Source organism: Microcaecilia unicolor, chromosome 11 (genome assembly GCF_901765095.1).
Source record: "Microcaecilia unicolor chromosome 11, aMicUni1.1, whole genome shotgun sequence".
In the NCBI taxonomy this organism is placed as follows: domain Eukaryota; kingdom Metazoa; phylum Chordata; class Amphibia; order Gymnophiona; family Siphonopidae; genus Microcaecilia; species Microcaecilia unicolor.
The window spans coordinates 67,663,016-67,686,977 of NC_044041.1; the positions used below are offsets into that span (position 1 = coordinate 67,663,016).

General features: G+C 46.1%; 1 protein-coding gene across 2 annotated transcripts; it reads left to right on the forward strand.

The window, feature by feature from the left end:
- The first annotated feature begins 3,869 nt into the window (after positions 1–3,869).
- Positions 3,870–23,445, forward strand: LOC115480849 (receptor expression-enhancing protein 6-like). Of its 2 annotated transcripts, XM_030219785.1 has the most exons (6): positions 3,870–4,057; positions 13,334–13,427; positions 20,658–20,796; positions 21,069–21,237; positions 21,559–21,632; positions 22,937–23,445. In XM_030219785.1, exons 1-6 carry the CDS (start codon positions 3,943–3,945, stop codon positions 22,949–22,951), a joined length of 606 nt encoding a protein of 201 aa, XP_030075645.1. In that variant the 5' UTR covers positions 3,870–3,942; the 3' UTR covers positions 22,952–23,445. The 2 variants fall into 2 exon arrangements, with proteins under 2 accessions (XP_030075645.1, XP_030075647.1); XM_030219787.1 differs by lacking the exon at positions 21,559–21,632.
- Positions 23,446–23,962: the final 517 nt, after the last annotated feature.

The window sequence follows — 23,962 nt, forward strand, 5'->3', positions numbered from 1 at the left end:
GGGGTGGGGGGCACTTGGATAGCAGAAGGGACTGGGTGGGAGAAAGATGGGGTGAGGGGGACTCGGATGGGCAGAAGGGACTGGGTGGGAGACAGATGGGGTGAGAGTGAGGGGCACTTGGATAGCAGAAGGGACTGGGTGGGAGCCAGATGGGGTGAGGGGGACTCGGATGGGCAGAAGGGACTGGGTGGGAGACAGATGGGGTGAGGGTGGGGGGCACTTGGATAGCAGAAGGGACTGGGTGGGAGCCAGATGGGGTGAGGGGGACTCGGATGGGCAGAAGGACTGGGTGGGAGCCAGATGGGGTGAGGGGACTCGGATGGGCAGAAGGGACTGGGTGGGAGACAGATGGGGTGAGGGTGGGGGGCACTTGGATAGCAGAAGGGACTAGGTGGGAGACAGATGGGGTGAGGGGGACTCGGATGGGCAGAAGGGACTGGGTGGGAGACAGATGGGGTGAGGGTGGGGGGCACTTGGATAGCAGAAGGGACTGGGTGGGAGCCAGATGGGGTGAGGGGGACTCGGATGGGCAGAAAGGGACTGGGTGGGAGACAGATGGGGTGAGGGTGGGGGCACTGGATAGCAGAAGGGACTGGGTGGGAGACAGATGGGGTGAGGGGGACTTGGATGGGCAGAAGGGACTGGGTGGGAGACAGATGGGAGAAGGGGCATGGATCTGGAACTGGGGTCTGAAAAGTGAGCAGGAGGGAGAATGGGGTCATGCCTGGGGCAGAGGTGGATGGGAGAATCAATGGATCTGGAACTAGGGGCAGCCGCAGGTGGGAACTGGGAGCCGAAAAGAGGGGGCATTGAGAGAGGGGGGATAGATCCTGGATGGAATGGGGAGTGAGAGGGAGGGCAGACCCTGAATGGATGGGAGGGGGAAAGAGAGGGCAAATGGTGAATCGAAGGAGCAGAGAGAAAGGGCAGACAGTGGATAGAAGGGAGTGAAAGAGCAGACAGTGGATGGAAGGGGCAGAGATAGAGGGCAAATGCTGGAGGGAAAGGAGAGAGAGAGGGCAGATGATGGATGGAAGGGGGAGAGAGAGATGGCAGACTGGGGCAGATGGTGGATGGAAGGCACATTAGAGAGGGCAGACACTGGATGGCAGAGAGAGAGCGAAGACAGATGCTGGATGGAAGGAAGACGGTGAAAAGAAGATGAGGAAAGCAGAAACCAAAGACAACAAACTGTAAATATATATTTTTATTATTTTGCTTTAGGATATAGTATTTTAGCTGTGTTAATAAATGTTTATAAATAGAACATGTAAATAAGGTAATCTTTTTATTGGACTAATTTTAATACATTTTGACTTAACTTTCAGAGAACAAAACCCCCTTCCTCAGATCAGGATAGGATACTGTAACAGCACTATACTGTATTGACCTGAGGAAGGAGATTTTGGCCTCTGGAAGTTAAATGTATTAGTCCAATAAAATGGTATTATTTTATTTTCTGTATTTGTTTTATTTCTATTTGTTAATTTGTAAAGTGGTGATTGGTATTTGTTAGTTTTTTCAAATTTACATCTGCTGTCTTTATATTTGCACAGTACTAGGAGACATTTTCTGTTTCTGTGGCGTTGCATTGTATGCAGAGTCTGGCATTGGGGGTTCAGTTAATTTTTGTCTAAATAGAAAGTTTATGATTACTTATTCTATAGTGGATTAGGGTGTATCTGTTTGTGAAAAAGACATGGCTTTCAGTTGGCATTGACTGTGCAGGATCGACGATCTGTACTATTCTGTCTGGTTTCGTTTTACAATAGGTGAATTGATGTTCTAGTGCTCACTGTAGTGCTTAAGATGCTTTCCTTTTCCTTGTGTGACTCATAGAAACGACTGCTTATGGTATGGTAAAATTGCTCTATAGGTCGTGTTTTGTATTCTCGGTATGCCTAGTACTGGATTTGGGGGGGGGGGGGGGTGTTAAAAAAATGACCGGCCCCGGGGTGTCAACTACCCTAGCTACGCCACTGCTGCCGACGTCTCCCTTCCCTTGCACTCGTTGGTTCCCTCAGTGTCCCGCCTTCTTCTGACATCAGAAGAAGGCGGACACTGAGGGAACCAAGAGCGCAAAGGGAAGGGAGATGTCGGCAGCGCTCCGCTTTCACTGACGCTGCTGCGACCAGAAGTAAAAGATTTAAAGGCCCCAGGGCGCGGAGGGAAGGGCAGAGAGGCATGGATGGGAGGGCAGAGAGGCATCGATGGGAGGGCAGGGCCCAGGGAGAGGACAAATTGCTGGAAGGGGAGGGGCGAGAGGATTGCTGGCTATGGATGGAGGAGGGAAGGGCAGAGAGGGACAAGGATGGACATGGGGGCCCAGGGAGAGGACAAATTGCTGGAAATGGAGGGGAGGGGAGAGAGGAGGATTGCTGGCTATGGATGGAGGAGGGAAGGGCAGAGAGGGACAAGAATGGACATGGATGGGAGTGCAGGACCCAGGGAGAGAGGAGAAATTGCTGGAAATGGATATAGAGCAAGAAATGAAGAAGAAAGGAGAAAAGTAAAGAAATAAATGGAAAGGAAGCCCTGGAAATGGAGTTAAGAGGACAGATAGCAGCAGAATCAGATACTGGACCAGCATGATTGAAAAAAGAAAGTCACCAGACAACAAAGGTAGAAAAAAAATCATTTTATTTTCATTTTAGCATTTGGAATATGTCCACTTTGAGAATTTACATCTGCTATCTTATTTTGCAATGTATACCAATTTGTTTCTAAGAATATTGCTGACAATTCCTTTCAGTGTGGCAAGTGGTGAGCGATCATTTTCATGGGGGGGGGGGGCGCCAATTGATAGTCTGCAGGGGGGCGCCAGAGACCCTAGGCACGGCCCTGTACGCAGCGCTGCACAAACATAGAAGAAATACAGTCCCTGCTCAAAGAGCTTACAATCTAATAGACAAAAATAAAGTAAGCAAATCAAATCCATTAATGTGTACAGGAAGGAGGAGAGGAGGGTAGGTGGAGGCGAGTGGTTACGAGTCAAAAGCAATGTTAAAGAGGTGGGCTTTCAGTCTAGATTTAAAGGTGGCCAAGGATGGGGCAAAATGTAGGGGCTCAGGAAGTTTATTCCAGGAGTAGGGTGCAGCGAGACAGAAGGCGCAAAGTCTGGAGTTGGCAGTAGTGGAGAAGGGAACAGATAAGAAGGATTTATCCATGGAGCGGAGTGCACGGGAAGGGGTGTAGGGAAAGACGAGTGTGGAGAGATGCTGGGGAGCAGCAGAGTGAGTGCATTTATAGGTTAGTAGAAGAAGTTTGAACAGGATGCGAAAACGGTTTAAGTGCTGCCTCACCCTACAGTGCATAATGCACTACTGAAACCAGGATCTCTAATACCTAATAAAAGTTCATACTAATATGTTCCAGAATATTGCCATAATATTAAAATAAGTGCTGCAAGTCCCATAATTCAGCAGGTTGGGGTGGTCAGAAATCCAGGACTGTCCCACAATCTCCAGCCTGGAAATGGGTAACTTGACATTACTGAAAATACGGAAACGGCTTTTGGTCAGTGTGTCACATGTATCTATCCCCTTGAGTGTGCGGAGTAAGCTTCCTGCTGGCCAGGCTGGAAGCGTAATGAGAGAGCTGCATCTCGGTTAGCTGTGCCTCTCAAACCTTTGGTCTAGGCTCTCTCAGCTTAGTTGAAGAAGGTTTAGGTAGCCATTAGCACATAACTTTATCTTGCACTTTTTCCCATCGCCTTCCTTGTGCCTCATTCCTGCCCTCTGGGATCCTCCTGTAACAATGTTCAGAAGCAAGTAACTGGCCCCCACCTGCCCGGCGAGTCCTTTCCTTATTGGCGCGCAGCGTCTCGGCCACGCCCCTAGCAGGTGGAAAGGCGAGGTCAGCGCTAAAGCGGCTTAAAGGAGCAGGCGGAGCACCTGGGGTGGTGTCGGTGGAATACACGTATCTGGTACTGGAGCTAGCGCCATGGTGCCCCTCCGGGAGCGCTTTCAGGCCTTTCTTAATGGAGACAACCTTGTGGCGAATATACTAGGAAAGGTGGAGGCGAGAACGGGAACCAAAAAATATTACCTGGCCACAGGTGAGAGGGAGGGGGGTAGGGTGGTTGGGAAGCGTCTGGGGACGATATGGCTCCCCCCAGCTCTATTTGTTTACAGATAACCATATCTCCAATGTAAGCATGTGGGGAAAAGGTAGAAAATCCAAAGAGCAAAGATCGTCAACCACCAGCTGTCGCTAGCATACACTACTTAACATTAGATACGAACGGATCTCGGAAAACGACGATGTGAGTTTCCAGTTCTTAAGTCATTCCCGGAAGGCATGCTTTATGTAAACTACGAGGACCATTTTAAATGCTAATATACATATTTCCCAAGGGCGCTCAAAAAACACTAAAATCAAAAGGTAATGGAAATGCACATCAGAAACTGCACGACTGTATCAAGGTCCAAGTGGGAACAGCTAGTATTAAATCTGTAAAGCAATTTTAAAAATGAACTTATAAATTTCTAGAAGGTTTGCTCTTTAATCTATACTGTACTGTATCCAGCATTGCCAGGTCAGGACCGGATTTACTAGATAAACTACAACTTGGAACGTCATGTTTCACTAGCATGGAAATGAAACCTAAAATTTACTTTGCACTTAATTGTGTTGGGAGCCTCTTAAAATGTTACAGTTTAGGGGCCACAACAGTATCCATAAGTCTGGCCCTGCATGGTCTGATGTATGAAGAGTGATTTTCAGGCGCAACTTTTCTGGCTGGACCTCATGTATTTATTAAAGCCTTTCACAACATTTTTTAAAGTGTAATATTTCATCTACATTCCTAAACTGCATGTTTTTTTTTTTTTGTGCGTGTGTATTGGTAGTACTTATCCCAGATTACTACCAGTTACTATTTCTGTAGAACGACTCGACATACTTAGCACTGACTGAATACATTTGGGTAAATGAAAGAAAACATTTAAGAAGCCCCTAGCCTGGGCCCGTGGCCATAGGCCACTTTGGGATTCTTGGCCTATTCTTACAGGGAATCTCTGGATGGGTGAGCACAGGCTGAGATTAAATCCAGGTAAATTGGAGGTCCTTGAGGTGCATAGAGGAGAAAATTGGTGCAACCTAGACCTGGCATACTGAATGGCATGTCCGCTGACCTTTAAGGATAAGGGATGTAACTTTGAACTTATTCTCAATGCTGGATTTTTGTTAGAAATGATTTAACTATGGAAGATATTTCTCTGTAAAGTTTTGCCAGAATCTTATAGGGTATTATTTATTAGTGCCAGATTAAATTACTGCAATTTCTTACACATGGGATTAGATTACCAGAGAAAAGAATTGCACACTTAATCCAGAATCCAGCAGTGAGGCTGCTAGTGGAATTAACCTGTCATGCATATTCTCAATGTCTTTCCCTTACCTGGCCTTTTTGTTTGTCCCTGCATGTGCACCTGGATAGGTGTAGCTCAATCTTTGTGCCCTTTGTTTCTTTGCCTGTGTGTTGGCTCTACCTTCTGTTTTATTTACATAAATTTTAAAACCGCCAGGTGACTCTCTCACCAGAAACTAGTGATAGTATTACAGAGACTAGTTATTGTGTTTATGTGAAGCAAAGCACAGAAGCCAGGGCAGTATGCCGAGATCCTGAGTGTGGCTTTTGCCCCCACTTCCTACACTGGGAAGGAAGACTGAAGAGGGTCAGGTTAGGACTCTTCAGTTTGGAGAAACATGACTTAAGGGGGACTATGCTAAAGGCTTCTAAATCGGGAGCAGGATGGAGCCGATAAATAGGAAACCATTGTTTCTACTTTTAAAATAGTAGTAGCACTAGAGAACACCCTTGAAGTTTTTTTTTGTTTTGTTTGTTTTCTCGTTCAGTGCGCCATTAAACTGGAAGATGAGTTCAAAGCCATTCTTTTAGGACAAGCAGGATCCGTCAGCCACATATAGGTGACATCTGATGACTCCCATTGAACGAAGATGCTGTCCAATAGCTCAGATCTTCTTTTTAAAGATCTTTTTGAGCATGTGTGGTAGGCATCCCTGTAGGGCAACCACACTTACTGCCTCAGTTTACTTTTTCTGCTGTTCCCAATAGTCTTGTTTCCCAAGGCACCTACAATTTGGACCTCTCAGCTGCTGCCTCACCACTACATGTGTTAGGCACCCCACTTGGATGGGCAAGCCAAAAAACCTCTATCCACCCCCACCCCCTCCTGAGGACCTTGCCTACTTGAAATTTCTACAAAAGATCACCACCCACATTAACCTCTCCACTGGTGGCACAACGGACCCTTCCCTTGAAGCCCAAGATCTCAAATGCCTGGATACTCTTAAGGATTCAGTACCTATCTCAATGCATAAGGCAAAACCAAGATATGGCTCATCCTCTTCTCCAGGTTCCAGCTTCAAAAAGGCTGGAAGTGAAATATCAGGTGCATATGGTACTGGGTTTTGATAAGAACCAGCTACCACATCAGTCCATCATGGTGGACTCTAGCCTGAAGAGGCATAAGAACTCCTACACTAACTCTCAACATGCCTCCAGATAAAATTTAGGCAGGATGGGCAAAAAAGGTTTTTCAAAGCTCAATGCTTGGCCACCTGTCTATTCCAAACAATCCTGTACCAAGAGGTTATGTTAAGATCAAGAGTGGCCTCCCATTGCTTACCAAGGACATACAGGACTTCCTCTCTCTGCTCATACACTACCTGTAGGAGTGTAGAAAACACTTCATTGCAGCATGTCGCCTAGCTTGGCTCTGTGCATCACTGCTCTGGAAGGACATTGTGTTTTGCGGATGCCCTGCCTTGCTCTGGTAAAGCCTCTTCAGAGACTCCATCAAGGTCAACTGCACAACATTGGACTTGAGCAGACTTTAATCAAGTGAGCATCTCCCTATAAAAAGGCGTTGCAGAGGTCATCTCCCGAATACATTCTCCAGCTCATGATGCTACACATCACTACCAAGGTGGTGCCTGCAACATTGTAATATCACCTACTATCAGAGAAGACCAACCAGGGATGGGGACAGAAACAAATCTGTCTCCAGCCAGAGCCATTGACTGCCTGCCAGTGAACCACAACCTTGTAGGAGGCTGGATCAGGTGTCATAATTAATATCTTACAATCCTCTGCTCAGTGTATAGTGCAGCTAAGAAAGCAAATAGAGTGTTAGGAATTGTTAGGAAAGGAATGGAGAACAAAACTGAGAATATTATAATATTTATAATGCCTTTGTATTGCTCCATGGGTCGACCGCACCTTGAATATTGTATGCAATTTTGGTCACCGCATCTCCAAAAAGATATAGCAGAATTAGAAAAGGTAGAAAGAAGGACAATGTAAATGATGAAGGATGGGATGGCTTCCCTATGAGCAAAGGCTAAAGAGGGCTTTTCAGCTTGGAGAAGAGATGTCAGAGGAGAGATGATGGGTTTATAAAATGTGGAGTGGAGCAGGTGTATGTGAATCACTTGTTTACTCTTTCCAAAAATTCAAGAACTAAGGGGCACATAATGAAGCTATTAAGTAGTAAATTTAAAACAAATCGGAGAAAATATTTCTTCACTCAACATGTAATTAAACTCCTGAAACTTGCTGCCAGAGAATGTGGTGGTAAAAGTGGTTAGAATAGTAGGGTTTAAAAAGGTTGGGCAAGTTTTTGTAAAACAAAAGTCCATAAGCCACGGATAAGCAGCATAAAATGTGTTCTACTGTTTTGGGATTGTGTCAAATACTTGGTGCGTGGCATTTTGACCATGTCTCTTCTCTATTGTCTTGTTTGCATTGGCTCCCTGTTCATGTTCAGTTCAAGATTTTGTCTGTCTCACCAGGCCTTTCACTTGGAAATCTTTCTTAATCTGCCCCCTCACATAGTAGTCCTTTTTGTAAAAAGTGGCAGGTGCTACTGTCAGCACATGGGTTTCCCGTGCACTGCGGCCTCTTTTAGTGCGGTAGTAAAATGGGGTTTGGGTGGGTTTTGTTTTATTTTTGTAATTGCCACGTACTAATTTCCTCATTAGCACATGGCCATTACTGCTGGGAGCCCTTACCGACACCTATTTAGGAGGCGGTAAGGGCTCCTGTGTTACTCCACGCTAATTAGAGCAGGCATGTCTATTCTCTGCCCCCTGACCCGCCTCCTGTACTGGGAAAATAAAAATTTTCCAGTGTGGGATTAGCACACACTAAGCAGAAGACTACTGTGGGACATCTAAACATGTCCCGTGGTAGGTCTACTGTGCCTTTAGTAAAAGGGCCCCACAATGCTTTATACCCCTAGTTAGTCTCTTTGGTCACAGGGGGCAACTGGTTTTTCGTTCTGTCATCTCCTTGATCTGTGCACCTTGAATCCACCAGATGTACGACATTGGTTTTTTTTTCCTAGCTTTGAAATTATGGAATGATTTGCCGCCCTTTCTGTGGTATGAACAATCTTTTATCAAATTTTATGGTGTTTTTGAAGACTTATTATTTTGAGTTGATCTTTGGGCATCAGCTCGGACACCCCATGTGTGTTGTGACATTCCTGGATCACCCCACATGTTACATTCCTGGATTGTTTTTTAGCAGTGTAAATTTATCTATTTTTGTTCTTTTATATGTTTGTGATTGGTTGTTCCCTGTTCTATAAACCAATGGCATTCCTTTCTATTCTGTTTTTTTTTTGTACCTTTTGTAAACTGCCTTGGTTTGCAAGTCGGATAAGGTAGTATATCAAGTTTTCATAATAAACATGTGACCTGGATTGGCTACTGTTGGAAATGGGATCTGGGCTTGATAGACCTTTGGTCTGTCCCAGTATGGTAGTGCTTATGTTCTTCTCTTTATCACCACCAACTAATAGGTTCTCAGCCATCATCAAGAGGGGTTACTGCATCTGCCACCCACCCCCTCGTAAACCACCACTTAGGGTTTCAGGACTGTCGCACGTATCAGCCCTCCTACTCCAGAAGGTGGAATCCCTTCTACAGTCAGGAGCTGTGGAACCTGGTCCCCCATCGGAGATCAACTTTAGCTTCTACTCCCGACTTCCCGATTTATGTGTTTTGTTAAGCTAATGTGCACAGATTGACTCATGACTTCTGAGGCCCATGTTGCCCTTGTTTGATGTTCAAATATTTTATTTGTTGATTTGAGGTTTTTGAATATTGATTTGCTGATGTAGTTCATTCATTCCTGATCTTTTTATTTTGTATGTTTTGGTTCTCAGTCAGTTTAACGTTGAACTATCTTTATTGTCGTCACAAAGAAATCCACTTTATATGTTATGGATCAACAATTATTGGCTATTCTGATATTTGCTAAATAACACCCATATTTGAAAAATTGTCAAGATTATAATCTAAATGTGTGTATATTTTGAAACATTTTGAACGAAGGGAAAAAAAAGAGCCAAACAAATGCATTTTCAAGGAGTGAGAAAGCTCAACTAACAACATAAAATAAAACCATTTTATTGTTCGGATCTTTTGGAATAACCTATTTTTCATACGGGAGTGAGCCAGCTCATCCTACCAGAGTACCAAAAGGGCCATAAAGAGTGCAAATAGAATCACGACTGGCCCCCTTACCCACCCTTTGGCTAGAGAGGGACCTATAGGTGGATGACGCATCCTGCTTGTCCTAGAAGAAAGCTGTAATGGGAGTTTTCTGTGGAGAGCAGGATACGTCAACCATACAACCCACCCACCTCCCTTTGGACAGATGAACTGAGGCAGGAAGTGAAGTACCTGGGCTTGCCCTATTGGTATGCCTACCATGTATGCTTAGAGGGATTTTTTTTTTTTTTATTTGCAAGAAGTCTTTATTCACCATTGAAACAGCACAATGGAACCACAAAAACTAAAAAAAAGTACAACATGCTTATTCTAATACAGGATTCTACCCATACAGCTTATAAGATTACATTCAGTCGTTTCAATATAACTATGTCACCAGCAATAAACTTCACATTTTTATCCAATTTTCAAGAAAACAAAGATTTCTCCACCCATCCTCCCCTCCCCCCTCCCCCACCCTCCAGGTGGACACTACTGGGCACTGCCCCTCATGGCATTCTATGCATTTAGCAACTAGATTTATAGAGCGTCAAAAGGGACGGGCTCCCAAACTGAACGCCATTTAACCATTTGTCGTTTACGCTCCGCCACTAGTCTCTCCATTTCCCGAACATATCTCAACTTATTAAGCCATCGAGATAAAGATGGAACCCCCTCCTTTCGCCAATGTGCCGCCACAATGACCCTTGCTGTGCCAGCCGCATGTTGAACTAGGGTCTGCTGATGTGACAGTAGGCCTGTGGTCCTAGCTGAAAACAAGAACACCTCAGGGGCCCATGGCACAACACACCCCAGCCAGTGCTGTAGCCTAGAATGTACAGCTTTCCAAAATGCCCGAATTTTGATACAGCTCCACCAAATGTGCCCCATTGTACCTTTGTGACCACACCTTCTCCAGCACATGTCCGAAGAGGACGGAAAGATCCTTCGCAGACGGGCCGGCATAAGGTACCATCGATATAATACTTTGACAGCGTTCTCTTGCAGAGGAACATGAACTGATACCCGCATCACTGCTTTTTCTATTCTCTCCCACTCGGACTCTCCCAACTGCACACCCAGTTCCCGCTCCCAGACACCCCTGTGCTTTCCACAACCGGAAGCCTGATTACTTATGATACGGTACAAGGAACCTATCAAGCCCCAGGAAGATTCAAACTTCTCACATATCTCCTCCAGGTCAATTTTCTTACGCTGCATTACCTCTCGCACCGCCTTACTCTTGAGAAGGGATGCCAACTGGCAATAGGCAAACTCATCACCCTCTACCCCTGGGTAACTATCCCGCAGTGTATTAAAGGGCAACAGGGAATCCGCCTCAAACAGCTGGCCCCATGTTCTCACACCCAATTAGAGGGATTTTTTTTTAAATCTCTCTGAGCTTCTCCACCCAATGGGAGCTGTCAGATGATGTCACCTATATGTGGCTGACTTGTAATGGGAGTCTCTAGGTACGGAATGCTTCTTAAAGTAGTAGCTTTCCCAAATCTCTCTATATAAAAGGCAACACCAACGTTCTATGAAGCCTCCAGACGGAAGTGTGAAGGGGGAGATATATCCGGTTTCCCCATGAGTGTCTGCCTCGCCCTCTCTGTAACACAAACAGTCAGTGAAGGAAAACAGCAGAGCACAAATCAAATCGCTGGCTCTGTAACAGTGAAGGACTCGGAGGGGGGAGGGGAGAGAGGGCAGGGACACGCACACAGAAGAAAACATTGCTAGCCCCCGTTTCATTTGCATCAGAAACGGGGCTTTTTTACTAGTCTACTAATAATCTGTGACAGTGCATTGCAAATAATGGATCCTGTGTGGAATAGAATGCTGAGCTCCATGGACCTTTTTGGTCTGACCCAGAATAACACACATTGGTTTATCTTATGTTAGGAGTTGTCTATGCATACATGATCCCAGAAAAGGTCTGTAGCTCTGTGAGAGGCTGTGATTAAGGAGAAAACCCAAGGTAGCTATGAAAGTTTATATTATTGCAGTCCCCACAGAGGCTTGTAATTATGATTGAGTTGTGTAAATATGAAAAAGCAGGAAGAAAAGGCTGAATTAAAAAAAAAAATCCGTCCCTAAAAAAAGAATACTTGCACATAATCATCTAGCTTCTGTGAAGCCATTCGTAGAATTTTTAGGATCAAAATGTAAGAGTAATTTGTCCGCTGCTGTTACTGTGACCTAAACAGTAATTTTGATATCTGCAGTTCTTTCACTATTTGCTGTGTCTGTAATGGAGCTGCACTGATTAATCCATGTAAACCCATAAGATAGTGAACCATACAGGTCTTTATCTTCTGTTCTTTATCTAGTCTGTCTGATAGGGTAGCTGAGTTGTATCTGCTCTTCTTGTAGGTGACACCTCTATATCTTTAGTTTATGGTTGACCATGCTGCTGCTTATGCTGTTTATGCATTGTTTTTAATATGGGGTCATTTGTTTTGCTTCGATTGCTCTCATATAGAAATCCACTGCTGCTTTACTTTTTTCTAAAATAGGCAGCATAAAATTTATTTTGGTATATTGCCAGGTTCTTGTGACCTGGATTATCCGTTTGACAGTGGTCACCAGGCTTGATGGACTCTCCCAGTATGGCAAGACTTGTATGGTGTGTGTTTGGTTTTTGTTTTTAATTTATGCCCTGTTGTCATTGCTTTTGATCCTACCACCTCCATGGGGAGGGTGTAAATTGTTATGGGGTTAAAGCATTAAAATAAAGCAAGTGTTGGCGCTTGCATAACACCTCAACAGACACTAATCTCATCAACTCTGGATAATGCAATTACAGATTAAGTCTAAGTAGATGTTGCTGTAAATAGAAGCAGGGCACACAAGGGTGACTTGCATGTGTTGTGTTCCTTTTTTTTGCCTCTCCATTAGGAGGCTGTTCATTTACCCACTGCCTTTCCTGTAAAGAAATATTTCCTTATGTTACTCATTTTAGCTTCCTCAATCACAGGCTGGCATATATCTGCTTCATTCTGTCATGTACTGGCAAATAGGGAAAGGAAGCCATGAAACTGCTTGGATTCCTGCAGCTTCATGGCCACATCTCTACCCCCTAGTATGTGGACCGATGCTGTGAACATGCATAGTAAAGCCAACCGTGTAGAAAACCTAGGTCACCAATGCTCAAAGGATATGGTATTTATATGCGAACTGCAAAAGGAAGGGGGGGGGGCACATGCACAGAAGTGTTTCGCAGTGAGCTCAGGCAAACCTGAGAGTGAAGCACACGGCGCCTGTTTTCTTCACCTTTTTTTAAATATAAGCTTTTCAATTTTCTTTTAATTTTTTTTACTTGGAAGGCTTATATTTAAGTACAGGAAACAGGCGCCAATGTGTGCTTCACTCTTGGGTTTGCCTGAGCTCACTGCATGGGATTCCTCCTATTTCCAAAAAAAAAAAAAAAAAATCCAGTGGATTTTAAAGAGAATCGTGAAAGAGCCTCTTTTCAAACATCCTAATGCCTTCTCTGAGCTGGCGTTCTGCTTTTCAGCATAAGTGCGGCTTTGTTTTGTGAGCTGTTCTCTGGGCATTGGGAGAGAATAGGAAACTACCTTATTAACATCAGTTTGACTACATTTGCATGCTATTTGCACTAATCTTTGGTATACAGATTGTCTTACATGCTAGAGCCCTCTGAGCATTTTGCATTCACCAACGCCGGTGCTAGTCCAGCGCTAATCGCCTCTAGTGCCAGCATTACATTTTGAGCATCAGCCCAAAGGACTTTTGCACACAATGTTTTATGACCTTTATATTTCTGTTTTATCTCTTTGCCTAGGTTCTGTCTGCGCCATGGGTCTCTATCTCATGTTTGGTTATGGTGCTTCTCTACTTTGCAACTTAATTGGCTTCGTCTATCCAGCCTATTCTTCGTGAGTACTCTTACCTTGGCCTGCCCCATCTTATACTTCCTCAGTGTCTAGGCATGCTGTTCTCTCGCAGTGTCTAGAAAAGCGAAGATACTTACCTGTAGCAGGTATTCTCCGAGGAGAGCAGGCTGATTGTTCTCACTGATGGGTCAGCGTCCACGGCGGCCCAGGACGAAGATTTTCCAGCAAAAATCCAACAAACTTTTCAACAGCTTCCGGAGCGCGGGACAGACGCACTGTCCCTTGCTTTTGCTGGGGAGCTGCAGGGGCCTATCTGGGCACACGCTGTTGATGCGAACGAGCACTGGGGCTGAGCCTGAGAAGACTGTCGGGAAGGTGGATTGTGCCTATGCTTATTGTAAGCATAGGGAGCATTCCACCTTCCCCGGAAAAACTGTTTACCTGTTGAGGTAGATGCTGAAGGCGCCCGGTGGGAGAGCTTGTCGAGGGCGGTTTCCCGCTGGTGGAGCTGCTCGACTTTCTCGCCAAAAATATTATCCCCCCCATGGCAAGGAACATCCGCAAGCCGCTGTTGGGTTCAACTATCCAGGTCAGAAGCACGTAGCCATGAGAGTCTGTGCATCACTGTACCTTGAGCAGCGGATCTGGATGCAATATCAAGTGTCGTAAGCACCCCTGGACAGGAATTTGCGACACGCCTTCAGCTGCCTGACCACCTCCTGAAAAGGCCTGCGTGCTCCGGAGGAAGCTTGTCCACCAAGTCCGCCAGTTGCTTAACATTGTTCCGCATATGGATGCTTGTGTAGAGCTGGTATGATTGGATCTCGGACACGAGCATAGAGGACTGATAGGCCTTCCTCCCAAAAGAGTCCAGAGTCCTAGACTCTCGACCCGGGGGCGCCGAGGCGGAATCCACAACCATAGAGTCGTGAGGTAACTGGGACCTCAACTCACGTTCTCCGTGAATCCGATATTGGGACTTAGCTTTTTTGGGAATGGTGGGATTACTGAGTGGTTTCGCCCAGTTCCTAAGCAATGTCTCTTTAAGGACACTATGCAGAGGGGCAGTAGACGACTCTTTAGGTGGTGAAGGATAGTCAAGGACCTCGAGCATCTCAGTCCTGGGCTCATCCTCTGTGACCACCGGGAAGGGAATGCCCACAGACATTTCCCGGACAAATGATGAGAAGGTGAGACTCTGATGGAGAAAGCTTCCTCTCAGGTGAAGGAGTAGGCTCAGAAGGAAGACCACAACTCCTCGGAAGAGAAATGCCTGGGGTCCTCTCCTTCATCCCATGAGGCATCCTCCTCGGTATCGGACAAGAGTTCTCCAACTGCAGTCCGAAACCAGGCCCGTCTCGACACCGAGGAACCCCGTCCTCTATGGCGATGCCGAGGAGTCTGTTCCATGCCGGCGATGTACCGGCGTCGGAGACCTCACCACAGGCACAGAGCCAGCTGCTGCTTCCATCGACAGTACCGAGGGTGCAAGCACCCCCAGTTCCAAAATAGATTGACGCAGCAGCCCTTCCAGGAGACCTGGAAGAATGGCTTGGATGCGCTCGTCCAGAGTCGCTGTCGAGGAAGGCTGGGGGGTCGGTGCAGAAGTCGACGGCAGAATCTGTGGAGGCCTGGGAGGCGGTACCGGGCTGTCAGAAGATCTACGCACTGACACCTCTTGTATGGAGGGTGAGCGATCCTCCCGGCGTCAACGCTTCTCGTGTGCCAAATCCTTCGACGCTCCCGGTACCGTGTCTCGAAGGAGACCGATGACTATGCTTCTTCACCTTTGCTCGAAGCACGTCACCGGTACTCCTCGGTACCGACGAGGAGGACATGGAATCCACATGCCTCCTCGGGGTCAGATCTGACAGTGGTCGATCCCGATGGGCCTGCACAGCTGGAGCCTTCGAGACAGGTGGAGACCCGCTCGACGGCTCACCTCTCCCAGCTAGAGGTGAAGTCCGGACAGCCATTACCTTGTCTCCCGATGTCGACGCTGAGGAATCAGTCGGCGCTCCGAAAAGACGGTCCCGAAGAGCTCTTCTTGACGCCTGTGTCCGCTTTTTCAAGCTGAGATGCAACTTGCAGGCGGCTGGGCGATGGTCGGGCCCAAGGCACTGGATGCACCACGCGTGTGGGTCAGTGCCTGAGATCGACCGCTGGCACCGAGCACACTTTTTTTTAAGCCGTTGGGAGGCTTCAAGGACATGAGCAGAAAAATCGCGGTGGCGAAATCAAAAGGCTTGATTGTGCCAACCGAGAGGCACAAAAATGGGAACCGCGTACGCGCGGCCTAATAAGGCTGCCTTGGAAACTAAAGGAAACTTAAAAGGGAAAAAACCAAAGAAAATAAAATAAGGATTTTTTTTTTTTTTAAACTGGAAAAAAGACCGAAAACCAAAAAGCACTAAAGACACCGAAGTCTTTCTCTCGGCCTGAGGGAGAGAAACTGACACGCAGCCCCTCTCCACCACAGAAAAAGAAAAACTGAGACTGGAACGGACGTGCGTGGGTGGGAAGATGACCATGCATGTGCAGTGCGTCTGTCCTGTGCTCCAGAAGCTGTCGCAAAGTTTGTTGGATTTTTGCTGGAAAATCTCCGTTCCTGGGCTGCCGTGGACGCCGACCCATCATTGAGAACAAGCAGCCTGCCTGGCCTTGGAGAAATGTTTTTCCATAGTGTCCCACAGATCAATCCAGAGACTTGTGGGTGATGTCCCTCTACCAACAGTAGAGAGAGAACTTCAGAGGCTTACTATATGTGGTCATGTGCAGCTCTGGATTGATTGGCTTCTGGAGTGTCCTGGTCCTGGTTGCACACCTGGTGGTGCCAGGTCCCTCCCTTTCTCCCCCATCGCCCCTTCCTCTCTGCCTGACTGGGGTTTGTGGTTCTTACTCTCCTGACTTTAAAAAGCGTCTGAGGTTTCTTTTGCTCCGGCGTCCTCTCCTGCCTTACAAAAAAAAAAAGCTGTTTGAGCACTGAAACAAACAAACAAAAAAAACCAAAACCAAACAACTCCTCACTCTGATTTGTTCAGCGTGGCAAGCTGATGCCGGTTTACAGTATCCTTAGCTGCTCTATATAGAATCCTTTCACCAGTGTAAATCATTCTGAAACTACTTCCACATTCCTCTTGGGCTAAATACCCAAGAGTAGTGATCCCTTTTGTGGAGTAGCATTAGCAGCCTAGAGAGTTGTATGGGATCCTGACTTATTGGTATAGTTAAGGGAAATACTGTCCCTTGATTCTTTGTATTATATTCAGTGTTGTAGCTATGACTTAAAGGGCCCCCAGGTAGAAAAATTCAATATGGGCCCCTATAACACTGTCTCTCTCAAGGTAGCAGGGCACAGGAGGGGAGGAGGTCACCTTTTGAGCTCCAGTAATCAAATTTGGCAAAACATTAATTCTCTCTCAAGGTAGCAGGGCACAGGAGGGGAGGAGGTCACCTTTTGAGTTCCAGTAATCAAATTTGGCAAAACATTAATTCCAGACCTAGATAGAAAAGCTGTCATAATAAAACAGTATCAACAACCCTACCTTTTTAAAAAGGCAACACCTGGAATACTGATTTACTTCCTTCTAGAAAAACAGACTACTACAGATCCCTACACAGAAATTAAACAACATCAGTTTCTGACGAATACAGGCAGAGCCTCAAATACAGAATAAGCAACCAGTAGCTAGAAATAGGAACTCGGAGAAGTCTGAGTGCAATGCAACACTGGAGAAACTATATTTCCTGTTTTACTGTGTGTAAAATATGAAACTATCAGGATTGCACATTTCAAGATGCCAGTCTAAATCTGAAAATAAAATGGAGTGTTTTTTGTTTTTTTTTAATGGCTGGGCATTTTATGTTACTATCCACTTGGTCCCAGCCTCTCCTTTCAACTTTTCTTGTGTTTTTCATTTTTTTTCTCTATACATCTGTCTCTGACACTTCATCATTTTTTTCTCTAACGTGCATTTCAACACTGATGTAGATGTACTCCTCATCCTTTTCTCACCCTCTAGTTCTGTCACACTTTGTTTTGTTTTTTCCACATCTCACCTACCTATGATCTTTCTATTTTCCAGTATCAGCTCTAGGCAGTAGTTTGTTAACCTGTATGCCAGGCGTTCTCAATCTTTGCAACCCCCCCCCCCCCCCCCCCAACCATGGTGCAGCATTTCACTGCCCACATCCCTGTAGTCCAGCTCCATTCCCCTCCTCCTCTACCAGGATCTGGAAACTCTCTACTTCCCCTGTGTCTGCCTTCAGTGGCAGAACTTCATATCCACTGCCTGTGGCCTGCCTTGAAGCCTTTCCTCTGACACGTTCTGCCCCGAAACTGCAAATTGCATCAGAGGTGGGCAGGACACATCAGAGGGAAGGATCCAAGGCAGCCTGCAGACAGTAGGTATGAAGTGACATTTACGGGTTGCAAGGTAAAGGAGGGGTGGGGGAGGAGGTGTCTGAGTGAGAGATGCCAGATAATGGTATAGGAAGAGAGGTGTGGAGGAGGAAAACGGTGGCGGCCATGGGTATTTTGGCAAGTTTGCTCAATGGTAGCTAAGCCTCTGATTTTTATATAGAAGTCTTTTGGTCTCGTAGGAGTGCACAGAAAGCAGGCTTCTTGCTGCAGATGCATCTATATAAGCACATTTACAGCCCCATTTTAGACAGGTCATAGATACTGGAATTGACATGCAAGTCAGTGCATTTCAAGTTTGACCAGAATCTGCTAAAAGTAAAGCCTGTTCTAAAATGCAGAAGAAATGGACATTTATGAGCGAGGTGTTTACAGCATAAACGTCCATTTTAGAAAAATAAACATCTGTTGATGGATTCAGCCTTTGCAAACTTAGAAACATAACCAGGCATTATCCCAAAGCTATCAGTGACTGGTTTCTTTTGCCCATTTGACATTTGGGAGTATAAACACCACTGGGGGATTAAGGGGACAACCCCCCCCCCACCCCACCCCATATCCTTCCATTAGAGTGCTGCTCAATAGTAGCTGTTTACCAAATCCTAAACATGGTTGGTAGCAGGTGTAACTCCCAACGTCCATCTTTTAGAAGACGGACATTTCCTTCCCTTCTGAAATGGGGACTAATGTCTTCAAACTTGCCTCCCTCTTGTCCTGTTCAAAACATATCCAGACCGTGCCCCCTTGGCATTTGGATTTGATATGTGCATATCCCAACTTTGTAAAATAGGTACTTTTAAATATTTATGCAAGATAAAATTAAGTGCCGGGTTTACACATGGTAAAGACACATTGCTGTGGAAGGATTAGAGGTGCACGTCTTTTTGTTACCCGCTTAGTTGTAAGCAGCAGGAGCGTAGCCAGACATCCAATGATGGGTGGGCCGAAGACCCCTGTCCCATAAGTGATTTGGTCTCTCGTCTGTATGTCCTATGGTCTCTCAAACATCCCCCCTCCCCCACATACCTTTTTAAGCAGCAGATTTTCACTGGCAGCGAGCAGCAACTAATATACACTGCTCATGTTGGCCCCACAGCCTTCCTTCTGATGCAACTTCCTGTTTCCGCATAGGTGGGAACACATCAGAGGGAAGGTTGTGGGGCCGGTGCGAACAGTATGTATCAGTCGCTGCAGGCAAAGATCTGCTATTTACAAGGAATGCAGGAGGGACAGTTTTTGGCTGGTGGGGCTTGGGGATTCCTGCTAGCCACATCATAGGTGTGCTGCTACTGGGTGGTCCTGGGCCCACTCGGGCCCACCCTTGGCTACGCTACTGGTAAGCAGGATATAAATATTGGGCCTGATTATTCAAAGCGATTTAGCTGGCTGCTGACCCTTTTAAATCACTTGGTCAGGGCTAGCTGCTGATATTAAGTGCCACTGAATATTACGGTTAATAACTCAAAGTTGGCTACATTGGAGGCATTCTGAGGGCTATATTGTAACAGGCTTAAAAATAACCGGATATGAAAGCCAGAGCCTGCACAGGTACTGGCTTTGAATATCTGAGAATAACACTGTCGGCAGTGAGCAAAAACACTCATCGCCAACAGCTGAATATTGACTCCATTATAAATAAATTCTGTGCAGTGAATTCCTGATATCTGAAAAACCCTCACATCAGACTTCAGTTGCTGGTCCTACAGGCAAATACTGGACACGATACAAGGACTGCAGCACCACCCCACATCTATATAAACAGCAGGCACCCTGGAGAGAGACAGTATTTACACCCTCATGATCAAAAGCAAACGCCGGCGCTAGAGGCTGTTAGCGCCATACTAGTGCCAGCGTTTGCTACCGCCCCATGATTAGAGCCCTCGAGCGCGTGAAACAACGCTCTCGAGGGCTCTTTGCTCAAGTAGCATGCAAATGCATGCTAAACAGGGCTCAGCGCATTCATCCCCAATGATCAGCGACCAGCGCGCCAAAGATTGGGTCGCTGGCCGCGGCAAACCTTATGCCAGCTCCGAGCTGGCGTTAGGGTTTGCCGATCATTGGGGAGGAATGGTGAGCCCTGACCAGGGATCCCCGTTGCCGCCCCCCCCCCCCCCCCCCGAAATTGGTCCCTGGTAGTCTAGTGGCCGCCGGCAAAACCCCCTCCCACCCAGCGAGCGATTGGGGGGGGGGGGGGTTGGAGGTCCGGTGGACCTCCAGCCCACCCCAACTTCCCCCCTCCCCCCACAGCATTGTCCGAGAGATCCCTGGTGGTCCAGCGTAAGGACAGCCCCCTACCTTAGTTGGAGGAGGGACGCAGCCTGCCTCCCTCCTCTTGGTTGACGACACAGCAAAATGGCGGCGCCCAGCCCCGCCCAGGATGCACTAGAGGGGTTTTGCCAGCGGCCACTAGACCACCAGGGACCAATTTGGGGGGGGGGGGGAGCTGGAGATCCACCGGACCTCCAGCCCCCGTTGCTCGGGCCTCGGGGGCAGGGTGTTAGTTGATGGAGCAGGATGTTTGACAGGTTTGGGCTTTTGACAGCCCAGACCTGTCAAACAAGTGCGGGAGGATTGTGCTGAGCACGTGCTCGTGCCCAATTCGCCCGCACTTCTGCCCGATGATCAGAGATAATTGCACTGCTTAAATTTGCATGCATTATCTCTGATCATCGGTGTGGTAAAGCCCCGCGCTGTTTGGAACAGTGCGGGGCTTTTGATCATGAGGGCCTTAAGTAGGAGATTGTAGTTATTTTAATAGTTCTGTGCACATCTACTCTCTGGTTTTGCTTGTTCTTGGTATTATTTTAATTGCATTGGAACCACAGTACTGAATTTTTTTTCTTTTCCTGCAGGATAAAAGCCATTGAAAGCCTAGATAAGAAGGATGACACCATCTGGCTGACCTACTGGGTTGTGTATGGGATCTTCAGTGTGGTGGAATTCTTTTCTGACATTTTTCTCTTCTGGTTTCCACTCTATTATGTTGGAAAGGTGTGAAGAGGCTGAAAGTATTTGTGTGGGTGGTTTTTTTTTTGTGTGGGGGGGGGGGGGGATAGCTCTTTCTGGATGGGAAATCTGACAATGGGGTTTTTCCTCATTGCTGCTTGTTAGATGCCTCTCGTTTTAGTTTAGAAGTTAGCATGCTCTCCCTTTTCCCAGTTACCAAAGAGCCTTGCATGTCTGTATTGTACGCTGCTTGAAACTGAGACAGAGATCCTGTCTCTCGTTTTCTCTTATATATATATATATATATATATTCTCAGTGTATGTTCCTGCTCTGGTGCATGGCCCCATTTTCGTGGAATGGTTCTCAGGTGATGTACAATCGTTTCATCCGACCTTTCTTCCTGAAACATCAGCACACTGTGGACAGTATGGTGAACGATCTCAGTGAGCAAGCACGCAGCACTGCTGAGACTGTCACCAGAGAAGGTAAAGCTTTCTATGTGAATGTATTAGGGAGACCATTTGCTGTTGCTGCCGCCTTTGCTATTTTAACCCTATATCATGGGCTCTCCTTTGTCCTAATTTCCAAACTCTCATCTTAATTCACTGTGGTCCTTCTCTATCTGCTTTAATGAACTAGATAAGGTCAGAAAACCAGATGTTGTCTACAGTTCTGGTGATACAGAGTCTGTGCAACACTTGCAACTGGATTTAATTCTGCCTTAACACAGAATGCTGCAAATCAATTCTTAAGTAAATCTGTCATCTCACTATTTTTCTTTGTTTTGTCCTTTTATCTGTATTCAGTCTTACATACTCTGGCCAGCAGCGAAGCACATCAGTCAGCAGGACAGACCGAGCAGGCAGCAGCCAGCAGTTCTGTATGTAATTCTCATCTCTGTTCTATCAATCGATCGATTTAACTTTCTTTAGTGATTTCAAATTTGGGGGGGGGGGGAGGGGGGGGTTTCAATGTTCACACTAAGAATAGTTACCCAGTCCATGCCTGAACACCCACCCAAATTTGAAATCACCAATGCTCACACTAAGAATACTCACCCAGTCCATGCCTGAGGCCATTGGCAAAGGATATTGCACACACTAACTGTTTTGCTTGACATCATTCTGAACTGTGGTGGGTTATGTTTTTGGTTTGGTTTGTTTTTTTCCCCCCTCTACATCTTGCATGTCGGGGGGCTTTGGAGTCGGTAAAAGTGTACTGACTCCAACTCTAGCTTCAAAATAAATACATTTTTACTATATATTTATATATTTTTTTGTTCTGAATATGGGGGCTCATTTTCGATATGTAGGATACAAATGTGACAGATAAAGCACTCAGACTTACAAAATTCCATAGCTTACTATGGATATTTGTAAGTGCTGTGAAAATACACCTTGTAACAAAAAAATGTAAGCTTAATATCAGTCAAAGTCAGACAGTAGAAAAACAGGAGTTTGAGATTTGGTGTATTGGCTCCACAGCCCTGCTGTGAGTGTGCAGCTATTTTTTGGCATTATCCAGGGGCGGACTGACAGTGATCTGGGCCTCAGTAGGCCCTTCCCGGTCCTACCTTGAAGGGCACTGGTGGTCTAGTAGCTTCTTTGGGGGCAGCAAACCCCCCCCCCCCCACCTCTTTTCTGGCCACTACTGCTATTCTGCCTGGCGGCGGCGGCGTGTTTTCAAAATGGCGGCCGAGACTTCCCACGGTAGTTTTGCAGGTCTTCAAGGTAGGACCCAGGGGGTTGTAGAGTGCAGCAGTGGTGGCAGGCAACTGGGCAGAGCCTCTGGTCCTTCGGGCACTGCCCCACTGCCTGACTGACTGGTCAGTCCGCCCCTGGCATCATCTGTATATCACTGTTATTGCTGGTGCTGAACTTGAGCCCTTCTATCTGCCATGGTTGAGACAAATGCATCATAAGACCTAGAAGGAGTTGTAAATAGTGAAAGCCTGTATTCTTCCCCTTGGTGCTAACTGGCCGCTGCACATTTGCATCCAAATGCAACCATCTGTTTCCAGGATCCTGACTCTAGGACTTGGTCATAAAGCCTTCATTCTTTCACTGTAGCTCTGCACAGTTGCATTCTGTCGTAGCCACCTTAGAGTGATAGCTGTCAACTACTTTCAGACGGATATTTGTAGTCTAGGTATGCTCACAAACGTGCCTTTTTTTCCCCCCCCAGCATACAGAGCAGTAGTGACTCCTGCAGCAGAGTCAGAAAAGGACATGTGACCACAATATTCTGTAACCCTTGAACTGGTGACAATTCAAACCCCAAAACAAATCAATCTGTGAGTCACTAATTTTGAGCGCTCCACCAACGTCTACCTCATGCTTATCACCAAGAATCCTGTAAAAGCCCTGCTGATCTGAATGTATACTATCTTCATTATAAAGTGAGAAGATATACAAGCGTCATAACCTTGGGCTTTCTTCCAGACCTTCAAGCATACGGAGAGTTCACAATAAAGTACTTTTTTAGTTAAGATATCCTGCACTCTGTATAATCACTCTCTCTAAATCCCTGCCATCTTAAACATGGATATTTTCTTCTTCATGTCATAAATCACTAATTTAAATACTGCTTTATCATCTGGCTTGGTAGATTTTAAATTCAGCAGTCTAAGTAGGTTAGAGCTTTTTCAAGTAAGAATAAACACGATGCCAGCAACCCAAAACTCTGAGAAAGCGTATTTTTTTTTTTTTTTTTTTTTAAGATTAAGGGCCCTGTTTACTAAGCCGCGCTGTAGGCGCACAACGTTTTAGTGTTTCACTAAAAATTAGCACGTGCTAACGCTAGAAACACCCATAGGAGTATAATGGGTGTGTCTATCGTTGGCACACACTAATTTTTAGAGCGTGCTAAAAGTTAGCACTCCTACAGTACGGCTTAGAGCCCTAAGAATTTCCTGGATTATATCCTAAAATAACAAACATGAATTAGTTCCTGATGTGTTGCTGCTGGTTCAATCAACTTTACATCAAGCACAGAGGTAAGACTGAGCTGCAGCACTCCCACTTAGGTGCAGAGAACCCATGTGGCCTGGCTGCGGGTGTGGAGGGCCGCTGCATTTAAAACAAAAAAAAAACTGTCTCGGAAATGTACTCAAACTGATTTTGTTTACACTGGGTGTTACATTTCTGAGTTATGCTGTGATTAGAGCACTTTCTATTCCTGATTTTCACAGGAGGTTTTTGGTCAATGCTC

Coding starts and splice junctions, on each gene's coding strand:
- LOC115480849 (XM_030219785.1), top strand. CDS start 3,943: ATGGTGCCCCTCCGGGAGCGCTTTCAGGCCTTTCTTAATGGAGACAAC. Junction 4,058..13,333: donor AAAATATTACCTGGCCACAG/GTGAGAGGGAGG, acceptor CTCTTTGCCTAG/GTTCTGTCTGCGCCATGGGT. Junction 13,428..20,657: donor GTCTATCCAGCCTATTCTTC/GTGAGTACTCTT, acceptor CTTTTCCTGCAG/GATAAAAGCCATTGAAAGCC.